At 37.9% G+C, this 14808-nt stretch overlaps 1 protein-coding gene across 7 annotated transcripts in view; it reads left to right on the top strand.

Annotated features, from left to right (window-relative positions):
* LOC107995534 (methylcytosine dioxygenase TET) overlaps positions 1-14808 on the top strand; it is a 172798-nt gene that overhangs the window by 147564 nt on the left and 10426 nt on the right. For all 7 annotated transcript variants that reach the window (XM_062083410.1, XM_062083408.1, XM_062083409.1 and 4 more), the window contains 5 exons: positions 8871-9108; positions 9561-9796; positions 10414-13237; positions 13651-13826; positions 14375-14728. In XM_062083410.1, coding sequence (XP_061939394.1) covers positions 8871-9108; positions 9561-9796; positions 10414-13237; positions 13651-13826; positions 14375-14728 — 3828 coding nt within the window. The remainder of the gene's footprint in view (positions 1-8870; positions 9109-9560; positions 9797-10413; positions 13238-13650; positions 13827-14374; positions 14729-14808) is intronic.

Here is a 14808-nt window from a genome sequence, read left to right as displayed (position 1 = left end):
AATAAGAAGAAAGAAGTTAAACAAGCGCCGAAGAAAATAATGAGATTAGTAAGAATACGTGCATTGCTCTAATAAGTTAAAATATATTATCTAGTATTCGTTTCGTTTCTTTCGAATAAAGTGATTAATTCTTACGTAATATATAATACATAGCTTTATTTTTTTTTAATAAATCACAATACTTGTGATTGGAATTGAACGATTCATTTCGTACAAATAGATTTTCACTCGATTTGATCAAATTGTGAAATTTTTGTGAATGCTCTTGTTGGATTATGAGCGATATTGACCAATATCTAACTTGATCTAATCGTAATTTGATCACTAATAAGAATCAAGTATTACAATACGACGTATCTCTATCTTATTTTGATTTTCTTTTAGTATTATTATCAAAGAATACATATTCTAATTTAATTTTGTTAAATTTATTTTTTGAAGAATGAATATTAGCAAAGATCAATTTCGTTTTTTTTTTAATAGAATTGTATATTTTTTAATTGATATAACTTCTCATTAAAAATTCTTGACTTATTTCTTCATTTCTGGAAATTATTAGTTTAGCAAATATTTCAATTTGAATTTTGTAAAATTTATTGAAAGAGAAGCACGAACAGGAGAATATTATAAAATTCATATCGAATTAATTAAGCAAATAATGCATTAAAAAATACATAATTCAAACAAAACAAAGTTTTTGCGATGTCGACCGACTAATAATATAGAAAAAAAAAATCAAGATGTCAAAAGAACACCTTCTAAGTAATAAAGAGAGCAACAGATATTCGATTAAATTATCGCTTTTAGAAGAGAGAATTGAAAAAGAAAGAAAGAAAAGAAATTGAAGAAAGAGATTGGAAAAAGGACATTCGCGTTCACAAATGAATTTTCATCGCGATAATCCGCGCGTGCACGCATCGAAACGCTTAATGAAATAAGCGTATCGATGCGGGACTGATTGCTGTGGCTAATTCGTCGATAAATTTGCAGCCCCTCTTGTTTGAGTCGAACGTTGAGGGGGAGTCGGTGGGGGATGGGGCGTGAGGTCGGGGGCGGAAAGAGAACCACGGTGGGGTGGATCAGAGGAAAACGGTTGGACAGAGAACGGCGAAATTAATTTCTGGCTCGATTTTCAAAGCGGTTTAAATTCTCTCCGGCCACCACCGCGCGTTTCGACCGCCCTGCTACGCGTAATCGAATATCGGTCGATCCTCTCCCCCCTCGCTTTCGTCCGTGAGTGAACAGGTGTGTACACGAGGTAATTGCTCGTTGCGTGTGATAGGCATGAGCCTGCTACCTGGGGGAGGGGAAGATGAAGAATTTGTTTTTTTTTTTTTCTAAAGCCATTCCGTCCACAAGATGGATGGGGCGAGTCAAGTAGATATACGTAAGATGGAAGCGTTCAATTGAAACTCTTTGGATCGATCTTTCAAATTTAGAGGAATGGAAATTGTGAAATTTTGTTCCAGATATTTCGTGATCGTTCATTGTAAGGAAAAATAATGAATTTTTGAAAGACGAATCACGAGAAAATTTGATCGATCAATAATTTTATGTGCGAAAGTAAATAAAAAAGCGGAAATAAAACCTGAACGAAAAATGTTACTTGATAATCTTTGAATAACTTTGTGCCAAATAATTCACTTGTATCCAATTACATGAAATTAATCAAATTCTCTCAAATAATTAACAAGTAATATCGATTTTTTCGAAATCGGAAAAATTCTGATGTTGTTTTTTCTTACTTTTACCTCCTGTTTGATTATACCGCCACTTACCAGATACCCCGTGTATACTATAATCTACATTCTGAAAGATTGAAAGGTCTCGTTTTGTTGATTCGTGAAGTGGTTAGTAGCCGGAGCAGTAGAGGAGGATGCGTGTAAAACACGATCCTCGAGGCTCTGACGTGAATAAAGGAGGCGTTGTTGCTGGTCGCGCGCGCGCGCCTCTCTAAAGTGGAAGCTATAATGGGGGTTTAAATTATGTGGTGTCTTAGAGGTGCGCCGAACGAGCTTGTTGTACACGTGTCGTATTGTTGAAGTGAACAGCTTTATCGCTTCGAGGACAACCGCCTCTTACGCCGAGATTGCATCAAGCTTTAGCGAATCTTCTTTTTTTTCAAATTTAACTACAAACGGTATAACAAGATAATAAATGTGGAATTTCGTTCATTTTTAAAGCACTCTCGGAATGAAATAAAATTTAAAAAAAAGAAAAAGAAGAAGAATAAATCAATCTAGAGAAATTAAAATTTCCAGATACTTTTATAATTACTATTTTAAAATTAGACGCAACGATATTACAATACTCGATTAACTACATATATATATATATATACAAAATCGAAAATAAAATAAACGCGAATTCTTTCCTAAGAATCGACTCAACTATTATGCTCCATCTCCCATTCTCTACCCTCTACCTCCACCAGGGAGTGAAACACCTCCTCCATCGCGCGAGAAGAGTTCCGTGAATCATCCGAGAGAAGTCGAGAAACCAGTCACCGGCCACGATGTGGAAAGGCGAAGGAGGAGAGGGGGAGGGGGGGAGAAGAAAAAAGAAAGGAAGAAAGGAGAGCCGGAACGTAAGAGGTTGAGGTCAATGAACAGCTCTCGCTGGCCAAGTTCCTTTGCCGGGTGTTGAGGAGAGGGTAGAGAGGGAGGGGCAGGTTGGAGGGAGGGACGGACAAAGGGGGAAGGGGAGCGTGGCTCCTGAGGGTTATGTTTGGGTGCTGTCGCGGCACATCCCGTTTTATCACGCCTCGGGTTTACGTTGCCCTAGGTCACGATGTCAAGAGAACGGAAGGATTTTCCCCCTGAGAGCTCGGGCTCCGTGCCTCGGTCGAGAGAGACTCGTGCTGAGAGCATTAGAGGAGGAGGAGGAGGAGGAGGGTCGAGGGGGAGGGAGGGAGGAGAGAGACGGGGATAGGACGGGCGAGAGTGGTAGAAGAGGAAAGGAGGAAAACACGAAGGAGAAGCCGGGGTGGGCGGCTCTGAGGGATCGCTGACTCCGTTGGCGAGACGCCCGGCTCCTCGATGCTATCAACCTCGACCACAAACACCGATTCACGGCCACTTTGGGGGTTCCCCGGAGTTTCTCGGCCCGCCAACACCTTTCACGCTCTCCTGGACCACTCCGCGCGACCCACTTTTTCGAGCAAAGAGCATAGGGATTCCCAAGACAAGTGGATTTGCGATAATTCCCCGCGCTTTGATGTTTCGCTCTTACGATTACGTCTCTGTCTTCTTTTTTTCGTAGCGCGTTCGTACGTTTTCCAACGCGTGTGTTCGAATGAGATAACAGGGGGGGAATTTAAAGGACGATCGTGGCGGTTAATAAATGAAACGAGGATAAAAATTGATAAAAATTGGTTGGGAAAAATGTTGTATTAAAGATATATCTCTATTTTTGAACAGGTATATCTATATTTTTCGGGTTATAAATTTTATCTTACGTGGAGCAAGATAGAACGTGATAAAGATTTATTTCGATCGTTTTATTATACATTTATTTTATATATCAAGATGATAAAGTTACATATTTAAAAGATAATTGTTACAAAAAAAGTTACAAGCTATTTTAAGTTTATATAGGAATATAAGAATTAAGCAAAAAATGCAATGTTGTTATCTTCTTATGTTCGATTCAAATAATATCTTACAATTTTTGTATCTTTTCGCGTAAAGGGCAAAATTAAAATATTCAATTGAAATATAAAATTTTTGCAAATTACAATGATTAAAAATTAAATAAAATTTATATTTCCTTTGGTAATACTGAATTTAAAACGATTAGCATCTCTTATTTAATTAAAAAATATACTTAAAATATAAAAAAAAAATAAAATAAAAAATCTTAAAATTTTTGATACACAATTTAATTATCTACAATTTTTTGAAAATAGAATAAGTAATCGAGAAAACATTTTTTTTAAGAAATTAAAAATTATTGTATTAGTTAATGTTTAATTATTTTAATATTAGTTTTTTTATATTTTCAAAAAATATATTTTATTATCATTTTCTTTAACGATATTGAATAATAAAAATTTCCTTAATGTAAAATACGAATGAAACGAGACGAAATAAGAACGTCGAGGTATCTTATTTTACCGCTATCTAATTTTATCTAACCCAAAATAAATTTTAAAATCTTTTTAACTATATCTCTGTATATCAACTTTTGTTTTAATTTCTAAAAATCATCTCTCACACTTTCTATATTCTATTTTCTCGCAATCTCTCTGTACTCAAAATTGTATTAAAAATTGAAAAACTAAATTTATATAGATGTTATCTTTTCAAGATTATTCCCTTTTTTTATATAACCAAAAAAAAATATTGCGATTAATATATGAATCACTCTGATAAAAATGTACTTAACAGATTGATCGTTCGTTCCCAAATTGTCAAAATACCTTTTTTTTAGGATTCATTTTTCTAGGGACCAATCATCTGGTTCGATTTAATTTCAGTGTCAAGAAAAGCTCGATTCCATAGTCGAATATCCCGAGGATATTTCACTTCCTTGGTTACCGACAATAGGATTATCGTCGTAACTCAGTTAATTGAACTGTGCCGCTTAACAAGGGTAATAACCCGCAAAACGATTCGTAACGGGCGTGCAGTGGCGGATAAACATGAAATGCACACGAGGCGACACCGTGGCACGCGATGCCATTTTTATTTCAATCGTTCAACTGACTGGAACAAATTCTCTTAACGTGAATATTTCCAACAGTTTAACGCGCGATAAAAATATTTCTTGAACCATATTCACGCGTACGGGATATTAATACGGGATGAGTCTCTAAATTATTATCGTTTTATGAAAGAGAAAAGCATGAAAAATATCCATGTTTTCCCTGTTTCTTTTTTCTTTTTTTTTTTTTTATATATATAATAAGTTTTACGGAATTCAAGTTAAACAACTTACATTTTTTGCTATAATAATATTAGTTTGTTATAAAGAATAGTAATTCATTAATTTGTTAAAAAATAGATGATTCAATTTAAAAAACAAATTTGATTTTTAAATATCCATTTGCAAAAAAAATATTATATTCGTTTCTACACTATAAATTTTTTTCATAATTTGTATGAATCATTTGAGTCCTCACATTACGAAAGTCTGTATACTCGTGAAACATTTTTGGAGAATCAATTTTAGAATTAATTTTAAAAGTTATGATATATAAAAATATCGATTGATATTTATTAAGCAACTTAATTTTGATCCATAGCAAAACGAATATAAAAATTTTCATTTTAAAAATTAATGATAATTTCGAAAGTACGATACATTTATATACATATACATAAAAAAAGAAATATTAATTTTTAATAATTTAATTTTTAATAAAAAACAGATTATCTTAAAGTATGAAAGTGTATATAAAATATCGTTCATTCCATCAACTAATCATTTCTAACGATATCAATGAAAATCTTTTACTTTTAACTAAATATTTAAATATTTACTATATTTAATATTTAATTTTATTAATATTTAAATTTTAATTAATATTTAACTATATTTAACTTTTTAATATTTATTTCAATTTCAATTTTTAAATAGCCTAAGAGAAAACAAATCACAAGAGATAAAATCGAACTCGGATATGCAAGTCAACACGGATTGAGATCGAATGATGGCGTAATCTTCAAAACCGAACAAAAAACTAAATGATATTCCGTGTACTTTCTCGTCCTAAAAAATTTTTTTTTAAAAAAAAAACTCTTACACCGTGTATTTTTGATTAATCCTCGCATATACGTATTGTACATACATATGCTAATTAAAGCCTTAAATTTCTTCGCCCAATACGTTTGCACGTACACGTTACATTTGTTAACAATTTCATCTTCCTTTCCACGAACCTAAACCCACGCTTCAAATCCCATACGAAATACCTTGGAACAGCCTTTACACACCAGTCAAGAACAGAAAAGAGAAATTCTCCAGCTGTGCGAATGGTCACGTTGAATATTTCATTTGCACGGTGATAACCGGCCGGGCAACGTTGAACAAGGGAACCGAATAGAAACGAGGAAGGGAAAAAGAAAAAGAAAAAGGAAAGGAAAGGGAGAAAGAGAGAGAGAGAGAGAGAGAGAAAGAGAGAAATGAAAACAAAAATAAAAAAAAAAGAAAGAAAAGAAGAGTAAAAGAACCTCGGTCGGTAAGAAATTCCCGAACTCCGCGAGGAGACATCTTTTATTTAAACGAGCGTGTTCTGCGAGCGCGCTGCACGGCTCTTTGCAAAATCGATCGGCGGGAAACGAGAGGGAGAAAGTGAAATAGAATGACAAAGCTCGTCGGTGGTGTACGGACGAGTAAGCTGATCGTTCGTTTGCCTTCGTTTTGTACGAAGTTTTATAGTCCGGTTGCGAGTTTGCCAGTTCTTTTCTCTCCTCCTTTTTAGTACCTTCTCTGTCTTTTTTCCACAATCTATTTGCGCCGATGCTCCTCTCTCGTTCAATCGGCATTCTCTCTTTTCCTCCTCGAGTTCCTCGTTCCCTTCCAATCAACTTTTCCCGTCCTCGTCCATCTATTTCTTCGCTTCGAGAGACCATCTCGCTTGCGAACCGCACACACGATCGCTAAATCTCTCTTTCTCTCTCTCTCTCTCTCTCTCTCTCTCTCTCTCTCTCTGTGCCTCTCTCTCTGGGTAAAAGGCTGTAGCGATGGCCGCAACACGGAACTCGAGCAAGATTAAAGGCTGAGCAAATTTTAAATCAAAAACTTGAAACTCGGGAGGTATTTGAGTAACTTCGATATCGGGAAACAACTCTTGAGGATTCAGCTCTTGAGATGGATCGAGATAATAGAGATTTCGTTAGGAGTTCAATTTCTGACAATGATTGATACGGAATGATTCATCCAAATCGATATAATCTCGAATATCATTTATCGATTAAAAAATGTTTCAGACAAAAGTTAGCGCGATAACTTGTGTGATGTAAGCTCTTTTTTAATTGGACATGTGAAAAACATGTGAAGGTCATATTCGTTTTCTTAGAACTATTATACATATTTTAATAGTCGATGCAATTTATTCTCTGTGTAAAAGAATTTAATGATATTTTTATTATATAATAAGTTTTGTATGAAATTCAAATTGAAATATTTTCCAAATGAACTTATGAAAAACTTACAATATATTATATTGTATTCTCTTTCGATACGTCGTTCAACATTTTTTAATATCGCCAATATCCTTCCACATTTGAATATTATTCGATTTAAACGGATTATGTAAGATACACTTATACTGGAAATTGCAACATCGGTTAAAAAAAATTAAGATAAACGTGTTTCGCTGAAAGCTTCTCAAAGCCATTGCTGGCTGGACACGAACGAAAATAAACGAAAGTACTTACATCGTGCAGGTATAGTTGCTCGTATATATGTACGCGTTTCCATTGTACTCTCTCACAAATCTTCCACCACGAAATGCCCGTATGCACACGGAGGAGGAAGAAGACCGTCCACGATCGTTTATCATAGCCATAGAAAGCATCGCATTTTCTCGATCCGGTTCAACAATCGACGAATTCCCCACGAAATTCCCCGCGTTCCACGAGGTTTGATTTCGTTGATCTCCCCGTAGCGCATCCAACGGACACGCGGAAACACGTCGAAACGGAAAGGGGTTGGAGTCGAGTCACGCGACTAGATGGCTCTCTTTGTTCGCGAGATTGATAGCTTTACGAGCAGCGGGAGGTCGAGAGAAGCGACTTTTGACCATGAGACCGCGCGAAGGCATGCAGGAAATAATGGTAGACCGCGATGGTGGCCGCGGACCACGCGAACAACCACCTCACAACGGATGATTAATGGCTTTATTATCGCTTTGCCTCGAGATCTTTATTTAATTGGGTCGTGGAACGTGTACAAATTGCATTTACTTTCGTGATGAGCGTTGAATACTTCATCAGAATCGTGTGTATCTCTAGTGATAGTTGCTTGTTGAGAAATAGTTGAGAATCACTGCGTTGCGAATAGTTAAGGAACCATCGCTGGATGAATGGTTATTCTTCCACTATGTGGCCAACAGTGACTATCAACTCTCCTCTGACTTTTGTAATTCTTTTTAACTTATAATAAATCTTCTATTTTTCTCTTTTTTTTTTTTGTTATTTTATCGAAAATGTCGAATTATCGATTTATTATACATATATGTATACAGAAGTAAAAAATTACAATTATATTTCTGAAAAAATCAATGTATTAAATTTGTAAGAATATTTTTAATAGATAATTGCAAATAAAAAAAATTTGAAATCAATCAATTCGGCTAGCAATTTCGTAGTTTTATGATATTAAGTAATATTAAATAAAAAAAATTATTCTTTTTATTTTTATATTCTATCTATTTAATGCTATAATTGATTCCAACAATATGTATATAAGGAATTTTTATAACAATCACCGTTAGAAATATTCAGGATTTTTAAATATTTTCTAGAAGATACAGTTATTATTATAAATGCAAATTTTTATCTTTTTCTGCATAAATACGTGTATATATAAATGATCAAAAGACATAATTTATTCATTTCTTTTTACGCCTTTTAAATCAAACTCTATAAAAAAAAAAAGTATAAATCATAATAACGTCCTAGAAGAATGAATCACGAGCCAAAATTTAATCCTTGTCAATATTATTATAAATGTAAAAATAATATTAAAAAATATTGCAAAATAATTCCAAATAGCGTATACGTCTCAAATTTTTATTCGATATCCTATAAGTGTATATTTTCTTTCCAGAAAATTTATAAAATATAAAATACGTGAGATATTAAAAATGTATGTGAAGAGGCCGGTTCAGGGTGAAACTAAAGTTACGTTTCGTGTTGTTACAGTCACCCGGAGTGATGCCATTCTACGGTGATTCTGGCGCCGGCTTCCGACCAGCAGCTGGCTTTGGGAATACTGTTTGGCACCAGGGAGTTGCTCCCGTGGGGGCAGTTGCGGTTGAAACGTCAGCAGCTCCATGGCCACCTCAGCAGTTCATTCAACAAATTCCGGCTCCGAATCAGCTCGAAGAGCTGAGGTATCATACCCAATATTCCGCCGCCGCACCGTACCATCCACAACCAGGTAATTGAAGAACGATTGGATTTCGACAAATTCACGAATCTCCTCGCTCGATATTCGACGATTTCTTCCAATCGTTCTTTCACTCTCGCGTATTTCGTTAAAAACGAGGAAGATATATATTTATTCGACTAACTGTCAACCTATTTTTTTTAATATATCGATCGATAGGTTATTTATATTTCGCGATTATTATAAAATATATACGTCATAGGATGTAAAATATTCCCTATTCTCGATGCTAATTTTAAAATTTCAAAGAAAGATGCGTCGGTGAAAATAATATCTGTCGCGTGTGTGTGAAAAAAAAAAGAAAGAAAAAGAAAAAAAACCGACGATTCAGAATTTCTCGCGAAAATGAAGCGATCGTGGAATGCGAGGTGCGCAACCACCCTTTGTCCCGCGGATTAACCATCCATTTCTGCGGAATCAGCACGCAAATTTTCTGATTACAGTCGCATATCAACAACAGACTTTCATTACTACGGATCAATCGGCATTTCAACGTGCCGGGGCGACGGGACAATACACAATCACGGGGCAACCCTCGCCCTTACCACCAGTCGCCCCGCAAACCGTACCATCGACAACTCAGAGGCCACTAAACGGTCAATTCATGGATCCTGCTGCTACTGCAACCCAATCAGTTGGTTATGAAAGGCAGGATTACGTCAATGGTTACCAACAACAGGTACAATTCGAAATGAATCGCTTTTAATTAAAAGTGTTTTCGTTCGCCTACCTTCCCTCATACGACCGACGGTATATTGAATTTCAGATAATACCAAAAGTCAAGGAAGATAGAAAAATATATATCCATTCGTAATGATCATCTATCTATGCGGTTAACATAATATATTATATCTTGAATAAATGAAATATTGCGTTGATTATGTATCTTCATTAAATTACTTTTGTAGGATCACTCTTTACAATAAATTTCTTTTTATAAAGAAAGCGTTATTTTTTATAAAGTAGCGTTTAGATATAAGATAATTTTCTTGAAAAAAATATTTGTGTATATTAAAATAAATGAGTGAAAATATATGTCGGTAAACGAGAAAGAATATCGAACTACAAAATAATTATTTATGATTGAATGATAACATTATATATAGCTATATATACCTATAAATTTTTAACACACGTATCAAAAAAACATAAGAAATATTTGAATGAAATACATTAAATAAATAGTAGATTGATTTATTTCTATGATTTAACAAAGTTTAAAATATTCCAGTAATCAATAGTAATTTACATCTTCCACGATTTTTAAGTTATAGATGGAATGATGCGTTTTTCCAGGACGTGACGATGGCACCGCCGCCTTCAACCACTCCCACGAGTCGTAGCAGTTCCGTACACATGGACAACCAGCAACAGCAGCAGGCCTCCCAGCAACCACAGTCGCAACCGCAACAACCGCCGACAGATACACAGGTGAAGGGATTCGCGACGATCACGGCCAGTAACGTGTCGGGAAACGAGATGCCTGGGTATCCACTTCAACCGGGCCCACAGAGTTTACACAACTCTAACGGATATCCAGGCTACGTGGAAATGGGTCAGCAACAAGTACAGAACCAGTGGCAGCCGCAGCAAGTGGCCCAGCAACAACATCAGCAACAGCACTTGCAACGGCAGCATTCGGTACCTGACGGCCAACGCCACTTATGGTCCGACACCAGTACCGGTACGAAGATGAACAACAATATGAGCTGGTCGGATGGAACGTTGCAACAGCAGCAACAGCATCAGCAACAACAGAAGCCCCCTTCGCAGCAGCAGCAGCAACAACAACCGAGTATGCAGGCTAACAGCATGAAGGGGCAAGAGTCACAGCAAGGTATGCAGATGCAGGGACAGCAGGAGCTACCTCGGCCAGCCAGTCATATGAGCTGGGAAAATGGTAGCGTGAAAGAAACCCCGCATACTCCACAATCGTGGACAGACAATACGGACAATAGTCAGCAGCAACAAACTCAGGGAAATTGGTCGCGACAGAGTCCAAAGCTGAGGGACGCGCAGAATCCAAGATTGACACCATCTAGTCAACAACAACAGCACCAGCACCAAGGCTGGCTACAGCATTCGCCCAAGTTGTCGGACCATCAGCAGAATCCGTCTCACCAGAACGCCCGGATGACGCCCTCCGGTCAACACAATTGGCAGCAAAGCAGCCCAGAGATGCAGCAAAACTCGAGCCAACAGAATCCAAGGCTGACACCATCTGGCCAGCAAATGTCGCAGCCCGGAGCGCAGTCCCAACAGCAGCAACAGCAACAGCAACAGCAGCAACAACAACAATGGTCGCAACAGACGAAGCTCGAGAAGAATCCCAGACTTACTCCGTCTAATCAGATGTCCTGGCCAGATACGCCAACTAGTCAACCGAATTGGTCCCCGAATAGTATAAAGAGCGATAGTAGTCAGCAACCCCAACAACAATGGCCAGATTCACAGCCTAGTCCGAGGAGAACGCCTGGCCATCAACCGGGCTCGTGGCAACCTCAACCACCGACGCAAGAGAGCAAAATGGAAAATCAGATATCCTGGTCGCCGAATTCGGTGATCGAGAATCAACCTACTTGGGGCCAACAAACCACGAAACAGGATATGCAGAACTCCGGAGAAAGAGTGCTTTGGCAGCAACAAACGACGGATACCGGGAAACCGAACGGATTCTCGGATAATCAAGATGCTCAGGAGAGTAACGTATTTGCTCAATCGAATCGCGTGAATTTGAATAGCCGACTGAAATCCATGATCCTGAACAAGCAACAACAACAACAACAGCAACAGCAACAGCAACAGCTGCAGCATCAGCATCAACAGCTTCAACAACAGCAGCAATCGCAACAGCAGTCTCAACATCAAATAGGCCATCAAGAACAACAGCAACATCACGGTATGCATCATCAAATGCAGTCTCAGCACGTGAATAGCAATAGTGGGTCCAACGGCGAGTATCACACGGAAGATCGGATACGAGACACGCATGATAGTACAGACAAATTGCAAGAGAAACAGACGGACCAGTATTTGAATCAGTCGAACATGATCTCAATGGCGCAATCCAACGAATCTCTGACCGGTAATTTTTTATTGCATAGCCACCACCCTCGGGTCGATAGTTTGCCCGACGGTGGTGGCTTATGGGAATGGTCAGGGGGAGGTAACAACGCGTTGAGCAACGGTACCGTGTTACCGGACAACGGGATGACGGTTATAGAAAGTTTTATGAAATTTGGTTCAGAAGAAAAAACCGTGCTGGAGAAACACGAGCAGCAGCAGCATCAACAGCAGCAGCAGCAACAACAGCAGCAACAACAACAACAACAACAACAACAATCATCACTCTATCATCAACAATCGCAACAGGAACACGAGCATCGACAGTTATGGAAGGAAGAAAATAAGAGCCACGACAATCAGTGCACCGATGATAAATCATTTCAGAGAAGATTATGCATAGATCAGCAGATTCACGAAAGAACGTTCGAACCGTGTAGCAACAGCACGAACAGTGAGAAGAACGAGACGAAGAACGATGTTACTTTTCCAGAAACGCCTCGAGTCACATTGATGAACGAGAACGATACCATTAATTATCCAGAAAGTAGCGAAAAAGTAGCGTCTACCGAGCTGGAGAACAATACCAATTGCGACTCCTCTCAGAGTATTAAGCAAGAGAACGTCGGGGAGTACGGGTGCTCCAGTTCTGACTGCGTCCCGTCCTCAACAGCGACGTCGAGGAACGATGATTGCACTTCGAAGGCGATCAAGAGCGAGCCGGATCAAAAATCGCAGGAAGGCAATAATTATAAGTTTCGAGGGGATGGCGGGCCCGCCAAAGTGTCGCCGGGTGTTGGTTCATGGTGTTGTCGAAGAGGCGGTACCGAACAACCGACCCCCGAACACTTGCGAGAGGGTTGTTGCCAAGGCTTGCAAACAAGGGATGAGATATTGGCCGACGCGGCAGACAAGTCCGACGTAAAGAACGAAGGTCCACAGAGCCCGCGTAACGGTGGTGCTCCATCGACAACAAAATTGCAAGATCATTTGGAGAAACTGAAGAACAATGTGAGGAGCGAAGTGCCGGACTGCAACTGCTTCCCAGCCGACAAATGTGAGTTGCTATTGTGTATTCAGCACGACACTAACATCGAGAGAACACACTAACCACGATTGTCACGGGTTCACACGAAAAGTAAAGAATAATTCTCTTAAAGAAAAATAAATTATACTACTACTACTATTACTACTACTACTACTACTACTACTATTACTACTACTATTACTACTACTACTACTATTACTACTACTACTACTACTACTACTACCACTACTACTAATATTATCGGCCAACAAAAATACACCAAGCCTTGATTCAGTGACCCAAAGAAGAATGCACGTACCTAACTTACCCCCCTTTCCCAGGGGGCATACCTACTACATACGTGGCATAAATGTTTCCGCTTCTGTTGCTTCCTTTCCGTTGAAACGTCCAGTTTCGTAAGTAAAATGAGGTTCAACCACAAGGTCCGCCAGAGCCCGGTTCGTACTACACTCATCTCGGGGCGGCTGCAAGCCTGCCTGATCTACGGAACGATCTTGAAAGAAGAACCGGCCTTAAGGGAAACGCCATTAGATTCGAAAAGGTCATCTACACCGGAAAGGAGGGCAAAACTACTCAGGGATGTCCGATGGCTAAGTGGGTAAGCATGTTACAATGTATCTTTAGTGATTCAAAAAAATATTCGAATATTTTTTTATCTTTTGATTGAAAATGTTGATGAACAATTTCACAGTGATTGCACAGAGTACAATGAATTACATGAAGCAATTTCTTTCTTACCGAGATGTTATTTTAAGGAGATGAAATTAGGAAGAGTTTCAATGAATTTTTCGTTTCTTTAAATATAACTTTCTAATGGTGTCGAGTAGATTTTAAAAATTTTAAATTAAAAAGTGAATTTAATTCTCTATCAAGCTATAAAGAAAGATGAAAGGAAAAATATTAATAACAAATTTTCAATAAAATCAGATTATATTCGAATATTTTCATGAATCATTTGTATATATCCTTCTTATTCTTATTATTCTTTTCTTAGATTAAAATCAAAGCGAATCATCATATGTACATATATATTTTTTTTTTTAAATTCTATTTTATCCAAACGTTGCAGTCGATCGCTTTGAATCGTCCGTTAAGATATCTCTGTACTGCTTTGGTGATGGGATTGTAATATCAGTGATTCGCTAGATACTTCGACGATCTGGTCTGGAAGAGAAGATCCTGACCATAGTGAAACACCGGCAAGGACACAAGTGTCCAACAGCCTGGATCGTCGTGGCCATGGTCGCCTGGGAAGGTGTGCCCACGCACGAGGCCGATCGGATATATTCCTTATTGAGTCACAAGCTGAATCGATTCGGTCTTCCCACGACCAGACGATGTGGAACGAATGAACCGAGAACCTGCGCTTGCCAGGGTCTCGATCCCGAAACTTGCGGTGCAAGCTTTTCCTTTGGATGTTCCTGGTCTATGTATTATAATGGTTGCAAATACGCCAGAAGCAAAACCGTCCGAAAATTTCGATTGTCAGTAAGATCAGAGGTGAGATAATTTTCGTTTAATTAATTTTATTTTGTATTATTTTGTTATTTTTCTTATTTCATCCCATATTTATTTTCTAT

Source organism: Apis cerana, linkage group LG12, assembly GCF_029169275.1.
Source record: "Apis cerana isolate GH-2021 linkage group LG12, AcerK_1.0, whole genome shotgun sequence".
In the NCBI taxonomy this organism is placed as follows: Eukaryota; Metazoa; Arthropoda; class Insecta; order Hymenoptera; family Apidae; genus Apis; species Apis cerana.
This window is presented reverse-complemented; position numbering and strand designations above follow the sequence as displayed.